This window comes from Lampetra fluviatilis, chromosome 33 (assembly GCF_964198595.1).
Source record: "Lampetra fluviatilis chromosome 33, kcLamFluv1.1, whole genome shotgun sequence".
In the NCBI taxonomy this organism is placed as follows: Eukaryota; Metazoa; Chordata; class Hyperoartia; order Petromyzontiformes; family Petromyzontidae; genus Lampetra; species Lampetra fluviatilis.
The window spans coordinates 4,499,466-4,524,910 of NC_136307.1; the positions used below are offsets into that span (position 1 = coordinate 4,499,466).

The 25,445-nt window shown below is 48.2% G+C and overlaps 1 protein-coding gene across 1 annotated transcript in view; it reads right to left on the bottom strand.

Annotated features, from left to right (window-relative positions):
• Positions 1-15,646: 15,646 nt before the first annotated feature.
• The window catches only part of LOC144943945 (serine/threonine-protein kinase D3-like), a 40,646-nt gene continuing 30,847 nt past the window's right edge, over positions 15,647-25,445 (bottom strand). The window contains exons 11-18 of the mRNA XM_078871847.1: positions 24,656-24,708; positions 23,938-24,010; positions 22,764-22,870; positions 22,259-22,420; positions 21,234-21,332; positions 20,783-21,053; positions 20,073-20,158; positions 15,647-19,049 (exon numbers count right to left, since the gene is read on the bottom strand). Of these exons, the coding sequence (XP_078727973.1) occupies positions 18,837-19,049; positions 20,073-20,158; positions 20,783-21,053; positions 21,234-21,332; positions 22,259-22,420; positions 22,764-22,870; positions 23,938-24,010; positions 24,656-24,708 (1,064 nt within the window). The 3' untranslated portion in view covers positions 15,647-18,836. The remainder of the gene's footprint in view (positions 19,050-20,072; positions 20,159-20,782; positions 21,054-21,233; positions 21,333-22,258; positions 22,421-22,763; positions 22,871-23,937; positions 24,011-24,655; positions 24,709-25,445) is intronic.

The window sequence follows — 25,445 nt, forward strand, 5'->3', positions numbered from 1 at the left end:
TTTAAAGCGATTTGAAGCATGTTTCAGTTTCAAAATGGAAATATGGTTTTGAGGGTGGGGGCAGAGCTTTGTGGCGTCATATTTGAGGGGGGGGTCTGACTTTTTGTGACGCCGTCTGACGAGGGGGGGGGGGGTCAAAAATCGTCCAAAATCGCGTGACGTAGTTTATGGAGGCCCCTTAATGCTCGAATTTAGATCGAGCAAAGAGGCTCGCTAACAGACTGCGAGGTCTGTTAGCGAGCGCCTGTTCAGGTTGCCACGACGCGGGTGCTGTGGCCAGCGCCACGCCCGGCCGCATTTGTCTCCCCAGTGCTGGCCGTTCACACAAGGGACGTAATTTGAGGCCGAGTGGATCGAGGGGGGAGGTGGGAGGTGATGTCCAGGACTTGATCAGATTCGCCACCGATGTTGACCGTGGCCGGCAATATAACTTGGTGCGCCAGGTTCGTGGTGGAGTGCCGCTAACCACGACACCACCACCCCTAACATACTGACACAAAGACAAAGATTCCCCCGTGTAGCCTTAGCAGACTGTTGGGGCAAGTGCTGTTAGCGAGCACCTGTGAAGGTCCAGCACGGCACACGAGGGGGTGGGTGGTCAACACCACGCCCGGCCGCCTTTGTCTCCCCAGTGGCGATGTTTACACACCGCACCAAGTACTCATTTTAGACTGAGTCGACCCAGGTAATGCCCAGGACCGGTACTGATAATCGTCACTGGTGTTGGCCGTGAGGGGAATCGAACTCGGGTCGCCGTGTTCGTAGTGCAGACACACGCACGAACACACAGACATATACACACACACAGCCAGACACAGACAGACACACACAGACACACACACGCAGACATTTACACACACAGACACACGCACGAACACACACACAGACACACACAGACAGACACACACACAGACACACACAGACATATACACACACAGACACACACAGACATTTACACACACAGACAAACACACAGACAGACACACATATACACACACACAGACAGACACACACACACAGACACACACGCACACGCATCCTTTACTTATTTAATCCAGGTCAAACAGGAATGAGTAAGGTTTCCAAAAGGTCACTGCCGTATTTGTTCCGCCAATCAAATAGCTTCCCCTGTGTGTTCCTTGAGCTGAATAGGGGAATTGAGATGGTGGGGGGGGGAGGGCACGGAGGAGCGGGGGGGGAAGGGGGTCTAGGGGTGGGGGTTAATGTTGGGTCAGAGATGCCCCAGGTCAAAGTGCAACAGCAAGTTCATATCCAAAGGGTCACTTTTGCTAGAAACGATAGCCGTGGCTCACGACCAAAACTCCTCCAGTAAAGTAACATCGGGCGATCCGATTACGTGTTATGATTTTGGAGTTTATCGCCCGACTCGTCCGTACGAAAGCAGCTGTGTCGTATCTCCCCAACTCGTTTTGTCTTCTTCTTGGTTCTTTCGGTAAAGTCACGTAGAAGGGAAGTAATAAAATAATAAAAATAAAACATAATAAAATAAAATAATTCTCACGACGTTTCGGCTACAACGCAAGCAGCCGTCTTCCTTCACCTGAAGACGGCTGCTTGCGTTGTAGCCGAAACGTCGTGAGAATTATTTTATTTTATTATGTTTTATTTTTATTATTTTATTACTTCCTTCACCTGAAGACGGCTGCTTGCGTTGTAGCCGAAACGTCGTGAGAATTATTTTATTTTATTATGTTTGATTTTTATTATTTGATTACTTCCCTTCTACGTGACTTTACCGACAGAACCAAGAAGATGAATCCCTGCAGTCACGAAAGCTTTAAATCGTTTTGTCTTGTCCAGTGCCGTGCTGAAGTCCGTCTCGCTCTGACAAAGCAAAGCAAGCTTCCCTGAGCCAATTCGAAAGAAGCTCCCAAGCACGCGGTTGCGGAACGTCGGACGAATGCCGAACAACGCGCGGTATATCTGCGTTTTCCAACAATATGCTAAATTTATCTGTTGATATGCAAATTCCTTTGTCAATGCGCCCTTCCCCCTCTAACCCAGCTTAAATATACGCTGCCAAGCCTGGTCTTTCCGACAGACCTGTTCGTCACCTGAGGACGGCTGCTTGCGTTGTGGCCGAAACGTCGTGAGAATTTTATTTTATTATGTTTTATTTTTATTATTTTATTCTTTTTATTATGTTCTGTATTTGTATGGATATGACCATCAGTAGCAATGCCCGGTAAAATAAAAATCGCATGTATATATGCAACACTGAAACTGATGAGGGCGCCATAATGATAATTTCAGAACACTGAATTATGTTTCGTGGAAGACAAATTTCCGTTCAAGCTGTTAGGAATCGCCGCCGCTGTGAGTCACCGCGTGATAAATGTTCCATCAAATATCCCGAATACAATTTAAGCGAGAAAATTCCTCGAGAGAGAGAGGGGCGGAGGGAGACGTCGCACAAACACATCGCTAGCACCCTTCGCTTGAGAAATCCTGCCCAATTCATCACGATCGCCGTTTTTATAACCGCTAGAATGTTAAGACTTTTCTCTTTTTTCAATTATTATTTTAACCCCTATTGTTATGTCTTTTTTTTTTCAAACCTAAGATTGTAAACATTTATTTTTTGTTTGTTATCACAGGAGGAAAAGTGAACAGCTTAATGGACTGAGTTTGAGGCAAGGGTTTGGATGTCCGGGTGGTCTGCCACTTGTCAGCCTCATTCATCAGAGGCAGAGATGTTCACCTTGGCACAGACAGCCAGGCATTAGCTGAGCGAACGGCAGAAGCAACAATACTCCTGAGTAGTAAAACCACCGAAAGGAAATGGATAACTGAGAAAAAGCCTTTGGAACTAGGCTAAAATAAATCAGGGTGCCGCGGTGGTGAGATGTTAACTACCTCGCCTGGTCCACAGGAGGTCGTGGGTTCGATCCTAACCCTGAAGCCTGCTATATATTTGGAGTTTGCGCGTCTCTCTGTGTCTCTCTCCGTGGTCGCGTGGATTTTTCTCCGGATCCTCCGTTTTTTTTTCTTTCCACACTTAGAATGAACGTCACGCGTTTGGAGTAGTTGGCTGCTATCAATGCACGCATGATAAGCCCACTTTGTTGAGCTATCATTACGTGTGAGACAGGTCGCTTCTGAAAGAAATAGAACTATGTATAGCTCAGTGGTCGTGATGTTAGCTGACACCAAACACAATACCGCCTACACTACCACCACTGCCACATGCACGGGAGTTTAAGTGTGTGTGGGTTTGTGAGTGTGTGATGCTGGGGAGTGGTAAGTACAGCGGTTAGCGCGCTACGCTACAAACCCGGCGACCCGAGTTCAATACCCACTCCCACTCATGGCCAACACCGGTGACGATTATCTAAACCGGTCCTGGGCCTCCCCTAGGTCGACTCCGCCTCAAATGAGTACCTGGTGCTGTGTTTAAACATCGCGACTGGGGAGACAAAGGCGGCCGGACGTGGTGCTGGCCACCGACCCCTTCGTGTGCCGTGCCGGCCTTAATAGGTGCTCGCTAACAGCCCCTTGGTCCTCCTTCCCCACCGTCAGCAGCAGTCGATCGTTTTCTGTTTAATAAATCTGCTGCTTGTCACCGCATCGCCCACGTGGTGATGCATGGAGTGCGAGGCGAGAAGAAAGGCAAACACTGCCGGGGAGAAACTTCCAGGGTCAAGATTCCTCCCCCTGTCACTTGCCCCTCACCCCCCCCCACCAGCCCCTCACCCCCCATACCCCCAGCCTTCTTCACCCCCCCCCCCCCACAGCTCCTCGTAAAAAATATCTCTGACCCCAGCTGCAACCTCTGGAGTGGCGTTGGGGGAGGTGATATGTTGTTGGTGCACAGCGCGCGAGGGATCTTCGGTTTTGTGTAAAATTGAGAGCGGTTGCTGGCTTGCCACGCTAGCAGTGGAGAGGAAGGTCGCGAGGTCAAGTGGTGGGTCAAGGGTTCGACGGTCAATACTACTACTACTACTAGAGTGCTGTGACCAGCGCTGAATAGAACATTAACGATGGGGACAACAATAATCAGGCATCGTAATCATCGTCATCATACGTCGATGCATGTTATCATAACAAACAGGCGTCGTCACGATCAATCACAATGGTATCATCGGCAATGGTTATCAATCGATTGTCAACCGATTAGCACGGTGGGCTGCGTACGGTGCGAAAGAAGTTCAACAGACTGCACACGTACACATACGATGGCCAAGTCACTCTTGCGAATGAGACGATCCTGGGCTCTTCACTCGACAAGTGAACGCCCTCGTCGCTGGCAATTCTGCGGCTTTCAAAGATACCAACTATGGGTGTAATCAGCGACGTTTCGGACAACGGCCCATGAACAGAGAGGAGGAAAAGAAGAAGACAAAAAGCCTGCCCCCCCCCCTCCCCCAGGAGCAGCTCCATCCGAGCGTGGTCCAGCAGCTCTCAGCCGCTGGCGCCCTGGCACAAAAAAATTAACCCGTAAAAACAAAGTTTTTCACTATAAATCCTTTATATGCGTGGCATCGGTTTTATTTTATTATTCATTTGTTTTTCTTGAGTAAGAGTTTCATTTTTATCACATTGGTATTTTAAATTAAATATGACATTTTTTTTTTCCTAAAAAGTGGAAAATTTTGGAAAGAAATTTTCACGAAAATAAATTGTCACGCACAGCGAGTCTGTGTGCAAAATGTCAGCTCGATTGGATCACGGGAAGTGGGTTAAAAAACGACCGAAAGATTTGCACGGTCGTAAGCGCGCAAGCAAGCAAGCAAGTGAACTTAATGTAAAGGATTTAAAAAATAAAATAAAAATCGGCCCAGGCATTTGTAAAACACACGGGCCCCGAAATTCGGGCTCGCGGAGTGCGACCGCTCGACCGTTGCGATGCGCCGACGTCTCCTGCCGTGCCAGCCTCAGTGGGGCCCCATTTGGGGCTGGATCCCAAGGGGAGGGGAGAGGTGGGGAGGGGGCGGTGAGGAAGAATCTTTGTGGGCTGCTGAATATGTGTGGGGGCTTAATGCCACATTAGAGGTGATGAAATATTTACTGTTTGGTTCTCTCGGTAAAGTCACGTAGGTAAAAAAAAAAATTTGTTTATTTTATATTATTTTCTACCTACGTGACTTTATCAAAAGAACCAAAAAAATAAAATATCTCTATTTATTTTATTTTCTACCTACGTGACTTTACCGAAAGAACCAAAAATATAAAAGATACAATTTTATTTTTTTATTTTATTTTATACCTACGTGACTTTACCGAAAGAACCAAAGAGTATGGGATTCCTGCAGTCACGAAAGCTTCAAATCAAGAGTGATGAAATATTTTAATAATAATAATAATGTTTTACACTCTTGATCACATTTGCAATGTCCCCACACAGACCGGCCCGCGCCCCCACCCGGAAGTGACGCCTCTGCGGCCGTCTGGAAAGCTCTTCCTTCCGAGACGTATTAGCAAGACACTGGAGCTATGCCCCTGTACATTGAGATTGACAAACTAATTTATTTTATAACTGCGTTTTGTGTTTAGTTTATTGTCCTATATTTTTCTTAATATTTTTTTTTTTTATTAAAAAAATCTATTATGTTTATTTTTATTATTTTATTATTTCCATTCTACGTGACTACCTAAAGAACCAAGAAGATGATTAAGAACAGTTTTTTTCTGCTTTCGGATTGTTGTCCCCCCCCCCCCCAATCAGCGGTTGGCTACGTACGGTGCGAAAGAGGTTCAACAATGCCCCGAGGCCTGCACAGCTGCCCCGGAACAGATTCCCCAGCCGTTATCGAAGCGGCTCATCGGCCCCGGGAAATGAACGGCGGGCGAGGCGACAGTCAACACGGAGTCAGTCCACACGCTCGCACGGCTCGCAAAGACAAAAGTGCCCCCTGTATCAGAGCGTCGCAGGCAAAGTGCCGTTCTCGCCAGGATCATCAGCACCTCCCCTACGGGGCACGATGGATGGATGGAACAACCGCGCACGGTCGCCTTTGTCTCCCCAAGTTGCTGGTGTTTCACACGCGCCACCAGGTGCGAGTTGAAGGCTGAGCCGGCACATGGGGATGAGGCCCAGGGACGGTGGGGATGATTCGCCACCGGTATCGCTCGTGAACGGGAATCGAACTTGGGTGACGTTGGTTCGTAGCGAGGCAGTGCAATGCAGCCACCGGGCAGAAGTTGGCCTGCGTTTTATTACCTGAAACTATGGATATTGTTGTTTTTTTACTTTACCAGGTGAGGCCCACTGAGCTACAGACAGGGTTATTTTTTTCCAGAAGCGACCTGGCCACAAATTGATAGCTCAACCAAGTGGCTTATCTTAGCGTGGAAATGTATAGCAGCCAAATACTCTGAAACAAACGCGTCAAGAGAATAATCCACGTGGCCACGGGGAGAGAGACACCGCAAACTCCAAATATACAGCAGCAGGCATCAGGGTCGGGATCGAACCCACGACCTCCTGTAGACCAGGCGAGGTAGGTGACATTTCGCCATCGCGGCGCGCACAAACACGCCCACTCGACACACCCGTCAATCACAGCGTGGCCTCAAACGGAGAAAGAAATATGGAATGGGTCGACGTTTCGGGACAATGACCCTTCTCATAGAACGTGATCCCCAATGCTTCATTAATTACACCGGGAACTCCACTGAATAGGCTATTCTGGGACGACACAATAAATTAATGACACACAATAACTCAATAACACACAATAACACAATAACTCAACAACACACACAATAACTCAACAACACACAATAACACAATAACTCAACAACACACACAATAACTCAACAACACACACAATAACTCAACAACACACAATAACTCAACAACACACACAATAACTCAACAACACACACAATAGCTCACCAACACACACATCAGCATGCAGGGTCTCGGCCCGCCACTCTACCCGAGACGTCTCATCTGGGTGAGGCCCCCGACTCGAGGTGTTTAAGCAGAGACGGCGGGGGGGTGTCGATAAGTCGCATCCATGGAGATGACTTTACAACCGAGAAGACATTCATTCATTGAGACCACAACAACAACAACAGCCTCCACCTGTCCCTACAAAGGGTATAAGCTCTCATCCCCGTTAAGCCCCCCGGATCGCGTGCGTGTGTGGGTATTGCGTGTGTGTGTATTGTGTGTGTGGGTATTGTGTGTGTGGGTATTGTGTGTGTGGGTATTGTGTGTGTGGGTATTGTGTGTGTGTAGTGTGTGTGGGTACCGTGTGTGTGTGTAGTGTGTGTGGGTATTGTGTGTGTGTGGGTATTGTGTGTGTGTAGGTGTAGTGTGTGTATTGTGTGTGTGTAGTGTGTGTATGGGTATTGTGTGTGTGTAGTGTGTGTGGGTACCGTGTGTGTGTAGTGTGTGTGGGTATTGTGTGTGTGTAGGTGTAGTGTGTGTATTGTGTGTGTGTACTGTGTGGGGGTATTGTGTGTGTGGTTATTGTGTGTGTGTAGTGTGTATTGTGTGTGTAGTGTGTGTATTGTGTGTGTGTAGTATGTGTATTGTGTGTGTGTACTGTGTGTGGGTATTGTGTGTGTGTAGTGTGTGTATTGTGTGTGTGTACTGTGTGTGGGTATTGTGTGTGTGTAGTGTGTGTGTACTGTGTGTGTGTAGTGTGTGTATTGTGTGTGTGCTGTGTGTGGGTATTGTGTGTTTAGTGTGTGTATTGTGTGTGTGTAGTGTGTGTAGTGTGTGTGTGTAGTGTGTGTATTGTGTGTAGTGTGTGTGTGTAGTGTGTGTGGGTACTGTGTGATGGGGAGCGGTGGCGCAGTGGTGAAGCGTGCACTGCACTGCGCCCCGAAGCCTGCGACCCAAGTTCGATTCCCGCTCACGACCACCACCGAGAATTTGAACTGGTCCTGAGCCTTCTACCCCAGGTCGACTTCGCCTTAAATGAGTGCCTGATGCGGGGTGTACACGTCAGCACTGGGGAGACAAAGGCGGCATTTAGTATCAACGCGCGTTTATATTCATATTTGTTCGGCTTTAGATAAAAATTTGTTTGGCTTTAGATTGAAATTTGTTTGGCTTTAGATTGAAATTTGTTTGGCTTTAGCTTTAGATTGAAATTTGTTTGGCTTTAGATTTATATTTGTTTGGCTTTAGATTGAAATTTGTTTGGCTTTAGATTGAAATTTTTTTGGCTTTAGATTTATATTTGTTTGGCTTTAGCTTTAGATTGAAATTTGTTTGGCTTTAGATTGAAATTTGTTTGGCTTTAGATTGAAATTTGTTTGGCTTTAGATTGAAATTTGTTTGGCTTTAGATTGAAATTTGTTTGGCTTTAGCTTTAGATTGAAATTTGTTTGGCTTTAGATTTATATTTGTTTGGCTTTAGATTGAAATTTGTTTGGTTTTAGATTGAAATTTTTTTGGCTTTAGATTTATATTTGTTTGGCTTTAGATTGAAATTTGTTTGGCTTGATATTTATATTGGTTTGGCTTGAGATTTAGATTTGTTTGGCTTTAGATTTATATTTGTTTGGCTTCAGATGTATATTAGTTTGGCTTGAGATTTAGATTTGTTTGGCTTGATATTTATATTTGTTTGGCTTTAGATTCATATTTGTTTGGCTTCAGATTTATATTTATTTGGCTTGAGATTCATATTTATTTGGCTTTAGATTTATATTTGTTTGGCTTCAGATTTATATTTATTTGGCTAATCAATACATTTGCACGCGATGATAGGGCCAACTTTGGTGAGCTATCATTCGCGATAGCCCGTGGTCGCTTCTGAAAAAATTAACCCGTAAAAACAAAGTTTTTCACTATAAATCCTTTATATGCGTGGCGGCTAGAGTCCTCTCGTCCTCTGGCTTGAGATGGCTGCCACCTATGGGTCAGATGATTGCCTGCCACCATTAAGCAATTGGTAATTAATTATTTTTAAAAATCCTAAACAGTGTAAAATTTTGGAGAAAAAAAATTCACGAAAATAAATTGTCACGCACAACGAGTCTGTGTGCAAAATGTCAGCTCGATTGGATCACGGGAAGTGGGTTAAAAAACGACCGAAAGATTTGCACGGTCGTAAGCAAGCAAGCAAGTGAACTTAATATAAAGGATTTAAAAAGAGCCGTGCAGCTCAGCGGGCCTTACCTGGCAAAACGTAAAAAACTTCGTTTACTGGTTTAGATTTTGGATGCGAACCGTGGTCGGATATCAAACTCAGGTGTGGGAACCTGTCGGGGCCTCGCAACGCGTGAGCCACATCTGGCCCCGCTATCACCTTCCCACGTTGCCCCCCCCCATCACCTAACCGCGCGCGAACGATCCAATCCCCTCCGCAGGGCTCTCGAATGAAATTCAAACAAGCAACGGCACCTGTGAAAACGTGGCGCGCACAAAAGACGGAAAATAAACAAACAACCCCGCCTCGTTTGTTTACATCCCACGCAAGGCCCCCCCCCCGCCCCCGTCAGTAGTAGCCACCACCGCCTTTTTGCACAAAAATTCACCCCCTCCGCCCACTCGCCCACTCCCTCCCTCCCTCCCTCCGGGCCGCGTGTTTGTCAATAAAGATTGGCATCTTGAAGCCACTGCAAAAAGACAAAGATCTCCCGTGTAGCCTTAACAGACTGTTGGGTCAAGTGCTGTTCGCGAGCACCTACACGAAGGCCGGCACAGCACACGAGGGGGTGGGTGGCCAGCACCACGTCCGGCCGCCTTTGTCTCCCCAGTGGCGATGTTTACACACCGCACCAAGTACTCATTTCAGGCTGAGTCGACCTAGGGGATGCCCATGACCGGTTCAGATACACACACACGCGCGCACACTTTGTACAAAGGCCGCTGTGTATTCTCGCGAGCACCTGTGAAGGAAGATCGGCAAAGCGCACGATGGTCTTGGTGGTAGTCAGAATGTACGTCCCGCCCGCCTTTGTCTCCCCGGGGGCTGATGTTTCACAGCAGGTTCTGCACTGGAGTGCTCACGTAAGTGCTGTGAAGAAGGGCTATGGCTCGAAACGTCGCCTATTACAAACCCTGTTTTTCTTTGTAAGGCCACGGCGTTATTGACGAAATGAGTTTTGAGTTTGTTGTTGTCTGTGCTTGTGCACCAGTCAGCAGTCTCATCAAAATAATGTTGCATTTTTGTAGCCTAAATCGACTATTGTGGGGGTAGGTTATGCAACCGAGTGCCACGTTAAGGCGGGAACTCATTTAAGGCCAAGTCGACCTATGGGAGGCCCACATTTAGAAACGTGCATTTAGAGTATTTGGCTGCTATGCATTGCCACATAATAAGCCACTTCGTTAAGCTATCATTTGTAATAGCCAGGTCGCTCCTGAAAAAATAGCTATATTGCACAATGGGCCTTACCTGGTCAAATAAAAGCAAATAGTTTGTAATTTTTGTTTATATTCATAATATAGGTTTGTTTTTGGGGGTTAGATCACGTAAATATGTCGTTAAACCCGCCACGACCCGACACAGCCAATTAGTAAGGTTTTTCACGTAAACAGAACATGCCAATCGGGTTTAACGACACGTTTATATTTACGCGATCTAAGCCATGCTATGGATGATATTGGTCGCGAAAGCCTACGCGTTAAGTTGTTTATATCGTCTGCTTAGCTATTTTCTTAATAATTAATAAACACACGGGGCACTCGCTCGGGTTAATCGCAATATTTAAAGCGTAGATCGTCTCGTGCGCAAGGTACCGAGCCGATTTTGTCCCATCCATGAGGACAGGTAAGGGGGGTGTGGGGTGAGCGGCTTTGGGGAGGCATTCATATCCAGCAGCTGATTGACCATGGCCCATGGCCTATGAAAGGATCGTCCTGTATCACAGCAATCGATGCACTGCCACCAGTGAGAGAGCTGAAACACGAGAGCTATTTGTATCGGATTTTTTTTGGATACACAACCCCCCACCACCTCCCCTCTTATCGAGCATCAAATCTGCAGAGGACGAGGAAATCCATCATCTCAGTGAGCAATGTATGCACACACACACACACGTGGCGTTTAAAAATGATACAAATATCGGTCCTCGCTATATCCCCCCCCCCACAACACTCCGGTAGTAATGCGTCAAGTGAAATGTTCAGCATTGAGATATGAATCCGGGGGGCTTAAAAGGGACATTCGAAACATCTTCCTGCCGCTTTTATTGCGTCGTGCTGTCGTCGCAGTTATCAAAATGACGGTACGTCAACTCGTACGGGAACACCGCGCGAATTAAAATGCATCGCTGGCAGATGTTACGGAATGCCATATCAAGCCCAGGTTACATTGGGGAGGGGGACGGGTTTTTTTTTAAACGAGCGGTGGTGCAGCGGTTGGCACACCACAACCCGAGTTCGATTCCCAGCCGCAGTTGAAAGAGGTCAGTCGTGGAAAGCTCAACACAATCGCCGCCCGTACGCCCTCACCATCCCGCACTAGAGCCCGCGTGGTGAAGCATGGTTATAGCCCCTACCCCCACCATCAACGACTAAGGCGGTGTATTGACACGAGGGCTGTGAATTACCGATGTCGTTTTTTTTTCTTCCAAACGCTCCGTTATTACAAAATAAATGAATGTGACACGCGTAACTTACGACGCGTTTCGTGCCACCGTGAATATAACTGTTTGACATCGGGGCCCTATTTGCGCTCTCCGATTAAGCATGGTGGGTCACGTACGGTGCGAAAGAAATGCGTACATATCAATAGCCTCATTGTAACGGTTGCTCCCCCGTTGCGTGCATAATGAACACCACAAGGTGGCCGTGTTAATTACAGCGCTTATAATGATCACGTCTCTCCTCCCAATATAAAATACCACTTCATGGTTACCTGCCACGGTTCAAAGGAACAAAATATTTGAAGAGGAAACACAATAACAGTAATCATCGCTCTTGTTACCACTACCATCATCATTATAAAAAAAAATCAATGCATGTTTATCCAAGTTAAATCTGGGTACGCGTCTGTCATGGAAGTGTTTGGGTGATCGCAAAGCATGTGGCCTGACATGGAAGGATACAAAAGAAACATGTTAATACTGGAGTGACAATATTTTTTAAGAGACAGATTATTAACGCCGTCATGTTTTACGCAGCTGCCAGAGGTTAATGTCATGTTTGAGAAGTTCCTGGGAAATGGGGAGAATTCTAATAAAAAAAAGGTCTGAGAGTCTGAACAACAACAAAACGAGACAATGTAGAGTTCGAAAAATAAATTCGATAAAATGTGGACAAAATTTCGATGTAAAGCTTTCGTGACTGCAGGGATTCATCTTCTTGGTTCTTTCGGTAAAGTCACGTAGAAGGGAAATAATAAAATAATAAAAATAAAACATAATAAAATACAATTCTCACGACGTTTCGGCCACAACACGAGCAGCCGTCCTCAGGTGAAGAAACGACAGCGTCTGACACTGTCTTTCCGACAGACCTGTCCTTCACCTGAGGACGGCTGCTTGCGTTGTGGCCGAAACGTCGTGAGAATTGTATTTTATTATGTTTTATTTTTATTATTTTATTATTCCCGTTCTACGTGACTTTACCGAAAGAACCAAGAAGATGTGGACAAAAGTTGCAGAAGGCACGCACGACTCCAAGTTTCCCTCTCACGTCTCAACCGCGCTCGAGAAGTCACCTCCGTTAGGAGAGAGATGTTTCCGGTGACGATACAGAAACGTCCGCAACGATGAGCGGGGTTCGTTCCTGGGATAAAATCCCGAGGACATCGATGATACTTTTTTTTCTCTTTTCCCCCGGTCTCGTTTTTTTGTACCATTTTTGTTGCCTCCATTGCCCTCGTATCACGAGCAAATTGCGTGTGAATATGTTACATAACGGATCAATAATCGACTCTCACACGCGCGCGGTCCAATGCGTGCGGATGCGAGCGTAAGAATCGGTTTCAATGGATAAGGCGACGTATCGCCACATCCTAAACTTAACAATTTTTAATTTTACCAGGTAAGGCCGACGGAGCTAAATAGCTCTTTTTCAGAAGCGACTTGGCCACACGTAATTACAGCTCAACGAAGTGGCTTATCATCACGTGGGAAATGTATAGCAGCCAAATACTATAAACACGTTTCCAAATGTGGAGGGGAAAACCCGGAGAAAAATCCACACGACCACGGGGAGAGAGACACGCAAACTCCAAATATACCGACCGTCAGGGTCTTCGGCTCGAACTCACGACCTCGTGTACACCAGGCGAGGGAGTTAACATTTCCTAGCCACCGCGGCGCCCAACGATAACAAGCTCGACTCGATGGTGTTTCTGCGATGACGGAGCGTTGATTAAACACACGAGGGCTGCACATTTTGACCACGATTCACATTCCATACACTTTATTACAATAATCGACAAGACTACTCTCACATTTTTACACTAACACAACTCTAAATAAGATGCAGGTGGCACAAACAAACAAAAAAATGGACGGTCGTTTTTGGCAATGGTTTATACATGTAGATTGCACAGGTATTAAAAGAGCTTATAGGTACAATTCTAATTTTCTTTAAACAACAAAAAATAACCACGGATCATCATCCTGCCATGTATTCCCACAACGCAGTATTGCATAAATAGATGTACACGTGTGTCAACACAGCTCCCGGGTGCCTTTAAGCAGCCGACTTGACATTTGGCAAAACATAAGACAACTCGGCGGTGGGTCGACGGGTAGTAATTGAGCACCACGCGAGCTCGATACCTCCAGGCAGCATTGCTCTTGGCGTGGGGTGACGGCTTCCTCAACACGCGGCGCGAGAGGGACATCAGAACGAGCTGCTTATCACGCCGCGCGCGAATAACTCCCCCCGGTTAATCCTGCCCCACCATCAGAAATGTTACTGCCCACAACTCTTTTCCACACTTCCCCCCCAACCACTAACATTCTCCTACCCCCCCCCTTTCTCCCGTCTATCTCTAGGTCGATCCTTAGTTCCACGGCTGGGGACCACGCGATGATTCTGCTCGGATTCGCCGATCACAGAGACGATGTCTACCCACGGTCTCGGCGTCTCTATGTATTTGTGGTGTTTAAACAAATATAAATAATATTTTTTTTTAAATCTCCTGGCTTAACCAGACGATGTTTGCGTGTAAAGTCGGGGTGTGTAACAAACAAACATTTTTAATATTGCTTCTCATTTCACCGAAAAATATCAGGGTTTATAATGTCATAGTTGTGGTTTGATTAAGAGCGTAAACAATTCCATTATCTCATGGCTTCTCAAATTCCAGTCCAGCCGACCAACCATAACGCGGCCATTCATGTTTACCAATCATCAGACGCGTGCAATGTGCACGACACGATTTATCATTCACTTATCTTTTTTTAAACAAAGCCTAAACGAGTACACAGAGAGGGTGTCACAAATCCCACTTGCTGTACTTCCATCTCCTGTCAATCTCACGTTTGGCAAGTTTGACAGTTTCACAAATCTCTACGCGGTGAAACCAAAAGCCTCGCCTCCACAGCGCCGCGCGACAAATTAACAACAAGAGCCGGCCATGCCGGGCAGTGAAAACGCGGTGCTTTGGACACTTTTGGTCCCTGCAACGTTTGTAAAAGTAAAAAAATGTTAAGACGCAATCCACAAATACCATTGCGGTTAAGTGGTTGCGCTGCAAGGCGACTTAGCGCTTACGAACACGGCGTCCCGAGTTCGATTCCGGCTCAAGCCCAACACCTGATTATTTGAACCGGTCCTGGGCCCCCGTTAGGTCGACTCAGCCTCAAATGAGTACCTGGTGCGGTGTGTAAAACATCGCCACTAGGGAGACAAAGGCGGTCGGGCGTGGTTTTGGCTTCCCACCCCCTCGTGCATCGTGCCGGCCTTCACAAGTCTCGATTAAGCCTATACGGGGGTGGGGGGGGGGAGATATTTTATCTTTGTTGAATAGCCCTCCGAATCTGTTCGCGGGTTATACAGCAATGATGTTCGGCACGGTGTACGACGTTCCGCTTCCAGCACGTGGCACTTCATGCCGAACAACACGCGCTGTGCAGCCCGACAAACGCGCCGCCAGGGAGAGAGCAGCAAATCCGTGAAGCTTCATTGCCCCCAAGTGGATTCCGAGAGCATTGTTCGCATTTTTACCGAACAGCAACCACGAGGAACGCGTTAACCACCCGCACCCCCATGTTTTCTTAAAAGGTCATTTAGTTGTGGCTAAGGCCGACCAACTTTTGTTCGCACATTGAACCGAAACAAGTATTTGGCACGTCTCTATAAAACTGGTTAAAAATTATGTTTCTTGTAACACTAAGCATATCTTTTGAAAATGTAAAGCAAAACATAAAAATATCCCTCCGTTTTCCATATTAAGGAAAACTTTTTTTTTGGTTCATAGCTATAGATCAATAACGATCTCACGCCGGGTGCGGTGCTGGGTTTTTTTGTGAGCGGCACATTCCCCCCCCGAACCCCCCTCAACAAGTTTGGCTTCTTTGGTGAACCGTCGCGAATTTTCAGAGGTGAGGATCGATCCATCGCCAACTTGGGTCGACAATTTGTGTTTTAGCGATGGACGAGTCGGTGACGCCCTGTGGAATTTCAGGTGGAAACTTAAAAGTTTGCGGATTTCATCCGAGTCATTCTCTTAGTCAGGTCCACTAGAGCAAGCCAAGCAGCCACACGGTCTTAGTTATTAAACGTTGCTGTGAGGGGCGTGCAATTTTCACCCCCCCCCACCCACCCTCCTCAAAATTATCGGATCAGCCAATCGGCGAACTTGATACATCTTTTACTATAAATATATATAACCGATTACCAGCTTTGGTCAATGCATTTGCAGTCTCTTCTTCCTCTTTCATACAGCTGATGTAGATGCAGAGCAACGACGAGAATTTCACATTCGGGCGGTGGAGCCAGATAACCGCATCAGGAGCAGCGGAGTAGTGTATCGCTGCGATGTCTCCTTCCTGTTTGTGGATCAAGGCATTGCGTCATTAAACGGTCTGTCCTGGATGACCACAGTCGCACACTGAAGAATTAACTTGATAACATCTTTTCCTATTTATAGCCAATTACGGTAGAACCTCGGAGATCGAACGCCCCAGAACTCAAACAATTCGGTGATCGAACAAAATTTTCGACCATTTTTTGTCCCCGGACATCGAACACAAATTCGGAGGTCGAACAACTGGAAAGAACCTGTTTGGGCCGAGAGGCGTAGCCAGGGTCGACCGAGACAAAGACGAATGACCCAGTTTACGCGTCGCTCTCGCTCAGTGCAGACCCGCAAAACATCGTTCCGTTAACGAACCCCAGAAGGGCAGTTACCCAACGTTTTTATGGAGGGGGACTCCCCTTCCAAGCAACACTGACACCTCCTCCTCCTCCCCTCCTCACCACCTACCACTCAAGCCATCCACTCTCCTTACTACAGGTAAAGTGAAGTTCAATGTTCATTTATTCTATTCATTATAACTGTGTTTCTTGTTTTTTGTATGCTTTTATGTACTGTACTGTATTTTAATATTGTAAACTTTGTGTAAAAATGGCCCATAATAGGAGCATCCTTGGGTGGGGAACCAATTAAAGCTATTTCCGTTCATTCTTATGGGGAAAATTGATTCGGTGTTCGAACAAGTCGGTGTTCGAACACGGTTTTGGAACGAATTAAGTTCGATCTCCGAGGTACCACTGTACCAGGTTTGGTCAACGCACTGCAGGCTCTTGAGATCGTCACTAAAGTATCTCGGCCCAAGTCCTCGTCGAGACTTTGCCGATGTCGTCACCGTCCGTCCGCGCTTTGGCGAGGGGGAGTCGTAGCCGCCGCCATCGTCGTGATCGCCCGTCGATGACGAACACCGTCGTCATCATCGTCGTCACCGTCAATTTTGGGAACAAACTTAACACGGGGATCGATCGCAAGCAATTAGTTACCGGCACAAAAAATTCACCGAGAGCCCACATCGCTCACAGGGGGGGGGGGTACGGGGGGGCAGGTGTTTAACCGGCGCTGTTTCACACCGGCTTCACGCTACTAAAAAGGCCGCATCGCACGGTGGAATGTAAAAAGTATTTTTCTAAAAAATTAAAATGCACGTGTTGCCACTTGTCCCAAAGTCCCTTTTTTTATTTTGTACAAGACGCAGCTTGGCAAAACAGTAGCCAAATGCAGAGTTTGTTAAGCTATCAAATAGTTTAAAGTAAAGAAAGTAATTAAGGAGTATTTTATATTGGCGCGCATTGTGTTAAGATCAAAGATTTGTGCTCATTAAGCCGTTAGTTTAAGTGGAAATAAAGAGTGCATCTTAAATTAATTCATTTACAGTTAATTGCTTTCGCAACAGAACAGCCGCAGTCTCCCACTACACACGCCGCCGCACAGCTAAACTTTTACAGTTAAACAACAAAGAAATCGGGGAAAAGTTCAAGTGCATGAGTTAAGAACTACATATCAGAAGATGTTGAGTATTTCTTTTTTTACAAATTGGAAAATATATCTTTAAAAACATGCCGTGAAACCTGTAACAGATACATTGCATCGACAAATAGCGTGAGAATACGTGTGCTTCACAGAGCCCTTCACCGCTCCGTCACGACTCTCAACGGCAAAGACGGACGATGGCAGAAGCTCGCTCTGCGCGATCATTGTGCCAAGCCCGGTGCTATGCCCAGCCACGAGAGTCGTCGTCAGCCTCACCAAGAACTTGGCCGAGGGCAGGGCTCAGCAACGAAGCGGGTCCCTTAAAAGAGAGCCGCAATGCGGCTTACCGGAGCCCGCAGGGCTTGCGCGAACCCTGGTCCAGAGTGTGTCGTGACTTCACAGTAGCAGAGTTTTGTTTCATTATTTGGCACCGCTTTCTCTGCACACTCGCTGGGTGTCCGCCGAACGCTGCCGTTCAAGCTTCGGTCCCTTCTCACTCTTTAGTTGCTGTGGCTTTCCCCAACGATTTTGCGGTCTCTCCCCTGCACATCGGTCGGATGCAACGGGTAGTCCGAATGAAAGAACGACTTAATAAAAGGGGGTCACGCGGACTCCTCTCATCTTTCCATCGCACCCAAAAAACCCATCTGCCGTTGCCCCAAATCACGCAGGGGGCACTTTTAAAAAGACGGTGCTGCAAAACTCCGCCAACGCAACCACAGCAAAGAGACATTTGAATGACAAGACGAAAACATTGCAGACTCCGCTTCCGACCCGCATGGATCTGCTACCCTAATGGCACAGATTAAGTGCGCGTGTGCTCCGCGGACTGACTGTGCGCACGCACCGTGACCTCGGCCCCCTCCCCCCCCACCTCTTGCAGCAGAGAGGAGCGTTCTCACTCCCAATTTTAATTTCGCATTGTCACTTGCTCATCCACGGAAGCGTCACCGAGTTTCAAGCCTCTGCATTATCAGGAGGCACTAGCATAGAGGATGTATGGCTCATTCCTTTTTTTGGTTTTTAAGGAGTGTTTTGGTATTGCGGGATAGGAAAAATGGAGTACCCGGAGAAGAAAAACCACCATTGCATTCGACAAAGGGATGGCACTCCAAGGTCCACACAGATGGGTACTGTTATCTTCTTGACCACCTACCCAGCCCAGCAGGAACGGAAGTCCCACAAGTCTACTGTCCATGACAATTCTGCAGGACACAACACCAACCAACTCCCCCTCCGAAGCACTGGACCGCACACACACGAGGTCTTCAACCATCCTTCGTTTTCTGCCGAAGGTTCCTTGCCTTTCGACGGCAGGCAGCCAGGCCCTTACAGGTCGTCCGCGACCCGCAAAAGACCTCCCCCGATCCGCTACCTGGCGATTGATCGGTCTCCTGTCCGTCCCAGCCTATCGTCCCATCCGTCGGGCGATCACAGCTTGCCCGCCCACCCGTGTCCGCGGGAGACGATCGGCAGGCCGACATTGAGAAGGGCGCCTCACAGCACAGTGACCCTGCTGCTGAGGCCCGCGAGGTCGGGGTCGTCGAGGTCAGAGTCGGCCTGGCTGGGCCCCGGGATGAGGTGCTGCGGATAGGCGAGCTGGCGCTCGCGCGCGTACTGCTCCCAGCGCGCGTCGTCACTCCCGTGCGTCAGGTAGCGCTCGCCGTACTTTGTCTCGAGCTCGCGCAGGTCCAGCCACGTTTGGAAATCCTGAGGGGTCGGAGGAGGAGGAGGGGGGGCGCCACAGTGGCAAGATGTTAACTACCTCGCCTGGTACGCAAGAGGTCGTGGGTTCGATCCCGACCATGACGCCTGTGTATTTGGAGTTTGAATGTCTCTCTCCCCGTGGATTCTTCATGTCCTCGGGTTTTCCCCTCCGCATTTAGAAAGACGCGTTTAGACCATTTGGCTGCTATAAATTTCCACTTGATAAGCCACTTGGTTGAGCTATCATTTGTGGCCAGGTCACTTCTAAAAAAGAGCTATGTAGCTCAGTGGGCCTTACCTGGTAAAATAAAAAAAAAACTGTTTAGTTCTAGTTTAGACAGAGGGACAAGAGAGACAAGGACATTTGGTTTCAGTACCATTATTATTCGAGCACGTCAGGCTACCACGAAGGGGCTGGCTGTGTTCATGCCTTGTAAGCCAGATGGAACATCTCCAAGGAGTGTACTGCAGAACTGGCTAATGGAGGCGAGGGGAGGTAGATCCTGTCAAGTGCCAGGGTGGGTGCCAATTAACACGGAGCACACACCTCAACATCCAGATCAGGGGTGTCCTCAAACAAGTTGACGTAACCCATGGCACCTGGATATCACATGGTACGTAATTGTCAGAAGTCACGCACGTGCGTGTGTAGTGTAGTGGTTAGACAACTGCACTATGAACCCGGCAGAGACACGAGTTCAATTCCCGCTCATGACTAACACCAGTGACGATTATCTGAATCGGTCCTGGGCCTCCCCTAGGTCAACTCAGCCTCAAATGAGTACTTGGTGTTGTGTGTAAACATCGTCACTGGGGAGACAAAGGCGGCCGGGCGTGGTGCTGGCCACCCACCCCTTCGTATGCCGTGCCGGCCTTCATAGGTGCTCGTTAACAGCACTTGTCCCAACAATCTGTTAAGGCTATATGGGGGGGGGGGGGGGGGATCTTTGTCTCTGTTTGTTCGCTGGCATGGATTACGGAGCGTGCAGCCAGCTGGCGAATGAACGGAGGCCCCGTCCTGCATACCTGAAGCCAAGGATGGCTGAGCGACTTGTCGACGCTGTAGCGCTTGCGCATCTTCACCTGCAGCAGGTTGTTGATGAGGTCGATGGCTGCAACGGGAAAGGGGAAGCCAACAAACAATGCGATGAGTTTCTCCCGGAGGCGGTACACTTTCATTTTGATTATGTTTCTAAAGCCTACCCGTCAAAACTGCACCGACTCGCGCGGTGGACTTGGCCGCCGCATCAACGCAGGCGGCGTGAACACGCGTCACCGCCTGTGTAAGATGTCGTGGAATCGCCGTGGCCACCCTGTGGCTACGTATGGTGTGAAAGAAGTTCAACATGCATGCATACAGACTAGACTGGGCCACTTCGTGTGGCCCATACTGGGAATACGCAAAGAAGTGGCGGACGGCGATTGTTGCTATCGTTGCGTGCGTGCTTGGGTGGGTGCGTGTGCATACTGAACTAAAAGTAAACTTTTTATTTTACCAAGTAAGGCCCACTGAGCTATACAGCTCTTTTTCAGAAGCGATCCGGGTACAAATGATACCTCAACCAAGTGGCTTACCACGTGGAAATGTACAGCTGCCAAATAACCTAAACGTGTGATGTTGATTCTAAATGTGGAGGAAAAAACCTAAGGACCCGGAGAAAAATCCGCTCGACCACGGCGAGAGAACCCACGGCCTCCCGCGTAACGAGCGGCACAGCACGGCGGCGTCCAAGTACCGTCAACGGACGTCTCTCGCCAGGGGTTGGCCGGGTACATGAAGGCGGCGTTCTGGATCTGCTCGTTGATGTCCTCGTCCTCGTTGAAGGGGAAGGTGCCGCTGAGGCTCACGTAGACGATGACGCCCACCGACCACATGTCGAGCGAGCGGTTGTAGCCCTGCTTGCTGCGCAGGACCTCGGGAGCCAGGTAGGCCGGCGTGCCCACCACGGAGCGGCGGAACGACTTCTCGCCGATGATGCGTGCGAAGCCGAAGTCGCAGAGCTTCACCTGCCGGCGCGGAAAGAGGAGCAGGGGGGAGGAGGAGGAGCAGGAGGAAGAGGAGGAGAAGCAGCAGGAGCAGCAGGAAGAAGATGACACGTGTGTACGACAACACCCAGCTCAAATGACGCCCAGTTCCGATGTGCACCGCTGTGAGAGGGCGGTGGGGTGCGTGAAGAGATGGCTCACCTGCGGGAAGGGTTCAGGGGAAGCCAGCAGCACGTTCTCTGGCTTCAGGTCGCAGTGGACGATGTGCTTGGAGTGCAGGTGCTTCAGCGCAATGAGGATCTTTTGCACAGAATGAACAAATAAACGGTCGACATCTCATCGATCCGGCAGTAAAAAAACATCGAGGGGTGGGGGTCAGGAAAAACTCGATAACCCACGTATAGAGTTTTAAGCACATCCATGGTAGCTTCATTGGAACACTGTACAATCAACTTTTGTATCGGTGAACCTAATTTATTCGCTCCATGAGATTTTATAGATTATAAAATTATTCTATTCCATTATGATACTCTTCAGCACTATAGATTAAAGAGAATAATTTCCAGGTTGGGTAAATAGGGCAGTGGATTGGACGAGGCTGAGACTGCATGAGGAAAACACAGATGAAGCAACTGCTTTTCGCACGTGCCTGCACATTTGTGTGTGGGGAGCGGTGGCGCAGCGGATAACGCACTACGCTACGAACTCGGAGACCCGAGCTCGATTCCCGCTCACAATCAACACCAGTGACGGTTATCTAAACCTGTCCTGGGCTTCCCCGAGGTCGACTCAGCCTCCAATGAGTACCTGGTGCGATGTGTAAACATCGTCACTGCAGAGACAAAGGTGGCGGGGCCGTGGTGCTGGCCACACACACCCCTTCGTGTGCCGTGCCGGCTTTCACAGGTGCTACTCGCTAACAGCATTTGCCCCCTCTAGTTGGGGCACAGCGCCCGCGCCCCCCCCCCTTCTCCTTCTTTCTCCCCACCCCCGATATACGGCTGGGTTGCGTGGGGATGGTTCTACACAACCGTTGACTCTTAGACTTGCGAGTTGTTCGACCATAAAGGGGGGGGGGGGGGGGCCTGGCACTTTGCAGCAACAACAACAAAAAACAGCACTTGCCACAAAAGTCTGTCAAGGCTATACGGGGGGGGGGGGGGGGGATCTTTGCCTCGTCTTGTGCGGGAGTGACAGCTGCACGCGAGCGCAACGGCGAGGCACACCTGCGACACGAGGAACTTGGTGTTGCGCTCGGGCAGACGTCCGTGCTCGCTCGACAGGATCATCTCGAGCATGTCCCCGTGCAGCTTCTCCATGACCACGAAGACGCGCTCCAGCGTCTCAAACATGCTCTGCAGGTACACCACGCCCGGGTGGTGCAGCCTCTGTTGCGGTCGGAACAAAACACGCGACGTTGATATATATATATGTTATTCAAATCAAGTTCAGTTCGGTTTCAGTTCAGTTGATTTTGAAGTACCCTCTCTTTATCAAGTAAAGAGAGCTGATACAGCAATTGTGCTGTGACGGTTCCACCTGAAGACGGAAGCTTGTGTTGCCTCCGAAACGTCGTGATTTATTATTCTAATTCTATTATTACTTCTATGAATTTTATTTTTATTTTTTACCTACGTGACTTTACCGAAAAAGCCTAAGAGTATGAATCCTTGCAGTCACGAAAGCTTCAAATCTAGAATTAATTTACCACCTTTCCACCTCGTCCCTCACCTGCAGGATGGCCACCTCGTTCCTCAGCTGGCTCTCCTCCTTCGTCGGGAAGCGAAGCTTGTCGATGATCTTGATTGCGACGTCGCGGCCCGTCTTGCGGTGTTTACCTGGCGGATGCGAGGCAACAAATCAGTCGGCGGGCCGAACGACACACGCGGCGGGTTCACCGTCGCAGGGCGCAACGGTGAACCTCCCACCCCCGATTTAGTTGTCCTTTCCCCGCACATCCAATTAGCACGGTTGGCTACATACGGTGCGAAAAGAAGTTCAACATACATACACCCAGAATTCGGAGCTCGCGACTGCGCGAGCAGATGACACTCAAGGTGTGCAGATGAGATGTAACACGCGCGACTTGTGTTGTGGTCACGGTGACATGGATGGACCAAGACGAGATCGCCCTGAAACATGCCCGATCTTGTCGGACCTCTTGGCTTCAGGCCTGTTAGTTAGTTACTTGGGTGACAGCAGGCTGCCTGGGAAGACCAGCTGCTGTAGCAGAGCAATAGATTCATAGCTCTGTCTGTACGGAATGCGGTGGGGGCGCGATCTGGACACCCCGGTTTCCTCGCGCAAGCCAAACACACGTTGCCAAAAATGGAATTGGGCCGACGTTCAGTGGAGGACCGTTGTGAACAAAAAAAATGATCTTGAGACTCTTTTGAGTAGAAAAGGGAATTCTTATTTATTATAAATAAGTACATTATTTATTATAAATAATTGCATTGTTTATTGTAAATAAAGGGCACTTTTATTATGGATGTTTGATCATGACAATAATTACAATGGACATTGGGATGACTCGCAGAGTTGGGGGAAGGGGGGGGATGTTGACTGACCCGGAAGGTAAAACATGAAGCAGATAAAATATAAACATGATGGTGAGTAGAGATGTAAAGAGTGAAGAATGAAAGGAGGTCAAATGTAATTAATCTAAAGTGAACGCACAGAGGAGGTTACTTGGCTGTCCGCGGCGATAATGAAAGTGACCGTCACAGCAAGTGACAAGAACGTGCTCTTTTTCAAGACCGCTCGAAGCAGCGCACCCCCAACGCTAAAAATCAACAACGCCCGCTTTAAATCGAACAAAAAGCGAAACCGAACAAGGCAGTAGCTGACTGCTGCGGTGTGGAGAAAAGGGGAGGTGTTTTGGGGCTAAAAGCAGAGGCCTTACCCCCGTACACGATGCCAAATTGGCCCGATCCCAGCACCTCGTCTGGGAAAATCTGATAGATGCTGCCAATGTCCTGCACACCAACAAAGCAGAGTTAGACACAGGCACGCGGATAGATAACAACAGAGACAAAGATCCCAACACCCCCCACCCCCCTCCCCCCCAGAGCCTTTAGCAGCATCTCGCGGCAAGTGCTTTTAGCGAGCAGCTCCGATTAGCACGGTTGGCTACGTACAGTGTTAAAGAAGTTGAACATAGATACATGCAAACTAAAAGGATGCTGGCAATGCACGAGCAGGTGTGGCCAAACATCAAACCCAGCCGTGTTTGGCACTGCAGTGCTAATGTTTACACAACACAAAAGGCACTCAATTTGTGGTTGAGTCGACCTAGGCGAGGCCAGGACTGGGTCTGATGACTGACGTCACGTCAGTCATGGTTGGGAAACAAACGGAGGTCATCCAGTTCAGAGCGCCAACTACTATTCGTTCATCGTTTGCACGGTGAGTATTCTACTTATTATTTTTGACATGAATAAATTATCATTTTTGACGTGTAGATATTTTTTTTTTTAAGGCCAGTGGCTCAAATTGACTGCTGCGGATTCATATTTTAAAGTGGACTTATGTAAGTATCGAGGTTGCCCCCCCCCCCCCCGCCATGATGCACATAGACGTGCCGACTCCGACGCGATAGTTAGCGTGGCACCGTCACTCACCACGTTCTCCTGTATCTGACAGTTTGACATGGAGAAGCTGACGCAAACTTCCTCTGTTGCGTCAAAAACACACAAAAATTGCCATTACTTCACACGTTGTCAGACACGTAAATAAAATCACGTGTCTCTGTATTGCACAGTCAGGCCTGTCAGGCTTGAACGTACTTCTGAAACTATTCAAACATTTTTATTTTACAGGGTACAACTCAATGAGCTATAATAGCTCTTTTTGAGAGACCTGGTCACAAAAGACAGCTCAACGAAGTGGCTTATCACGTGCAAATTTACAGTGGCCAAATACTCTTAAGCGCACGTTTCTAAATGTGGAGGGGAAAACCAGGGGACACGGAGAAAAATCCACGTGACCACGGGGAGAGAGACACACGCAAACTCCAAATATACAGCGGGCGTCAGGGCTGGGGTCGAACCCACATGCTATGTTGCTAAGTTGGTAGAGAAACAGAGCGTGCCTGTAAGTCAAACATTTTGGGAGGCAAGGGCTGTGGATCAGGACGTGGAGTTAGGAGGTCTCTCACCAGTCCACGGAGTTGCAATATGGCCACGAGATTGTTCTCACGAGTTTGGGCAATTTGTTTACCTTTCTTGGACTCTGCCATGTTTTTGTTCTGTTTATTGTCGTAACGCTCTTACCCCGTGCCCCTAATGGACATCTGTGAAAAAGAGCTTTACAGCTCGGTAAGAATATTCTGATTTAGGTGGGTTCATAAACCTGTCTATGCAGACCTTTAAACGTTATTGGCTCGAATGCATGGTGGGTTTTTTTCTTTTC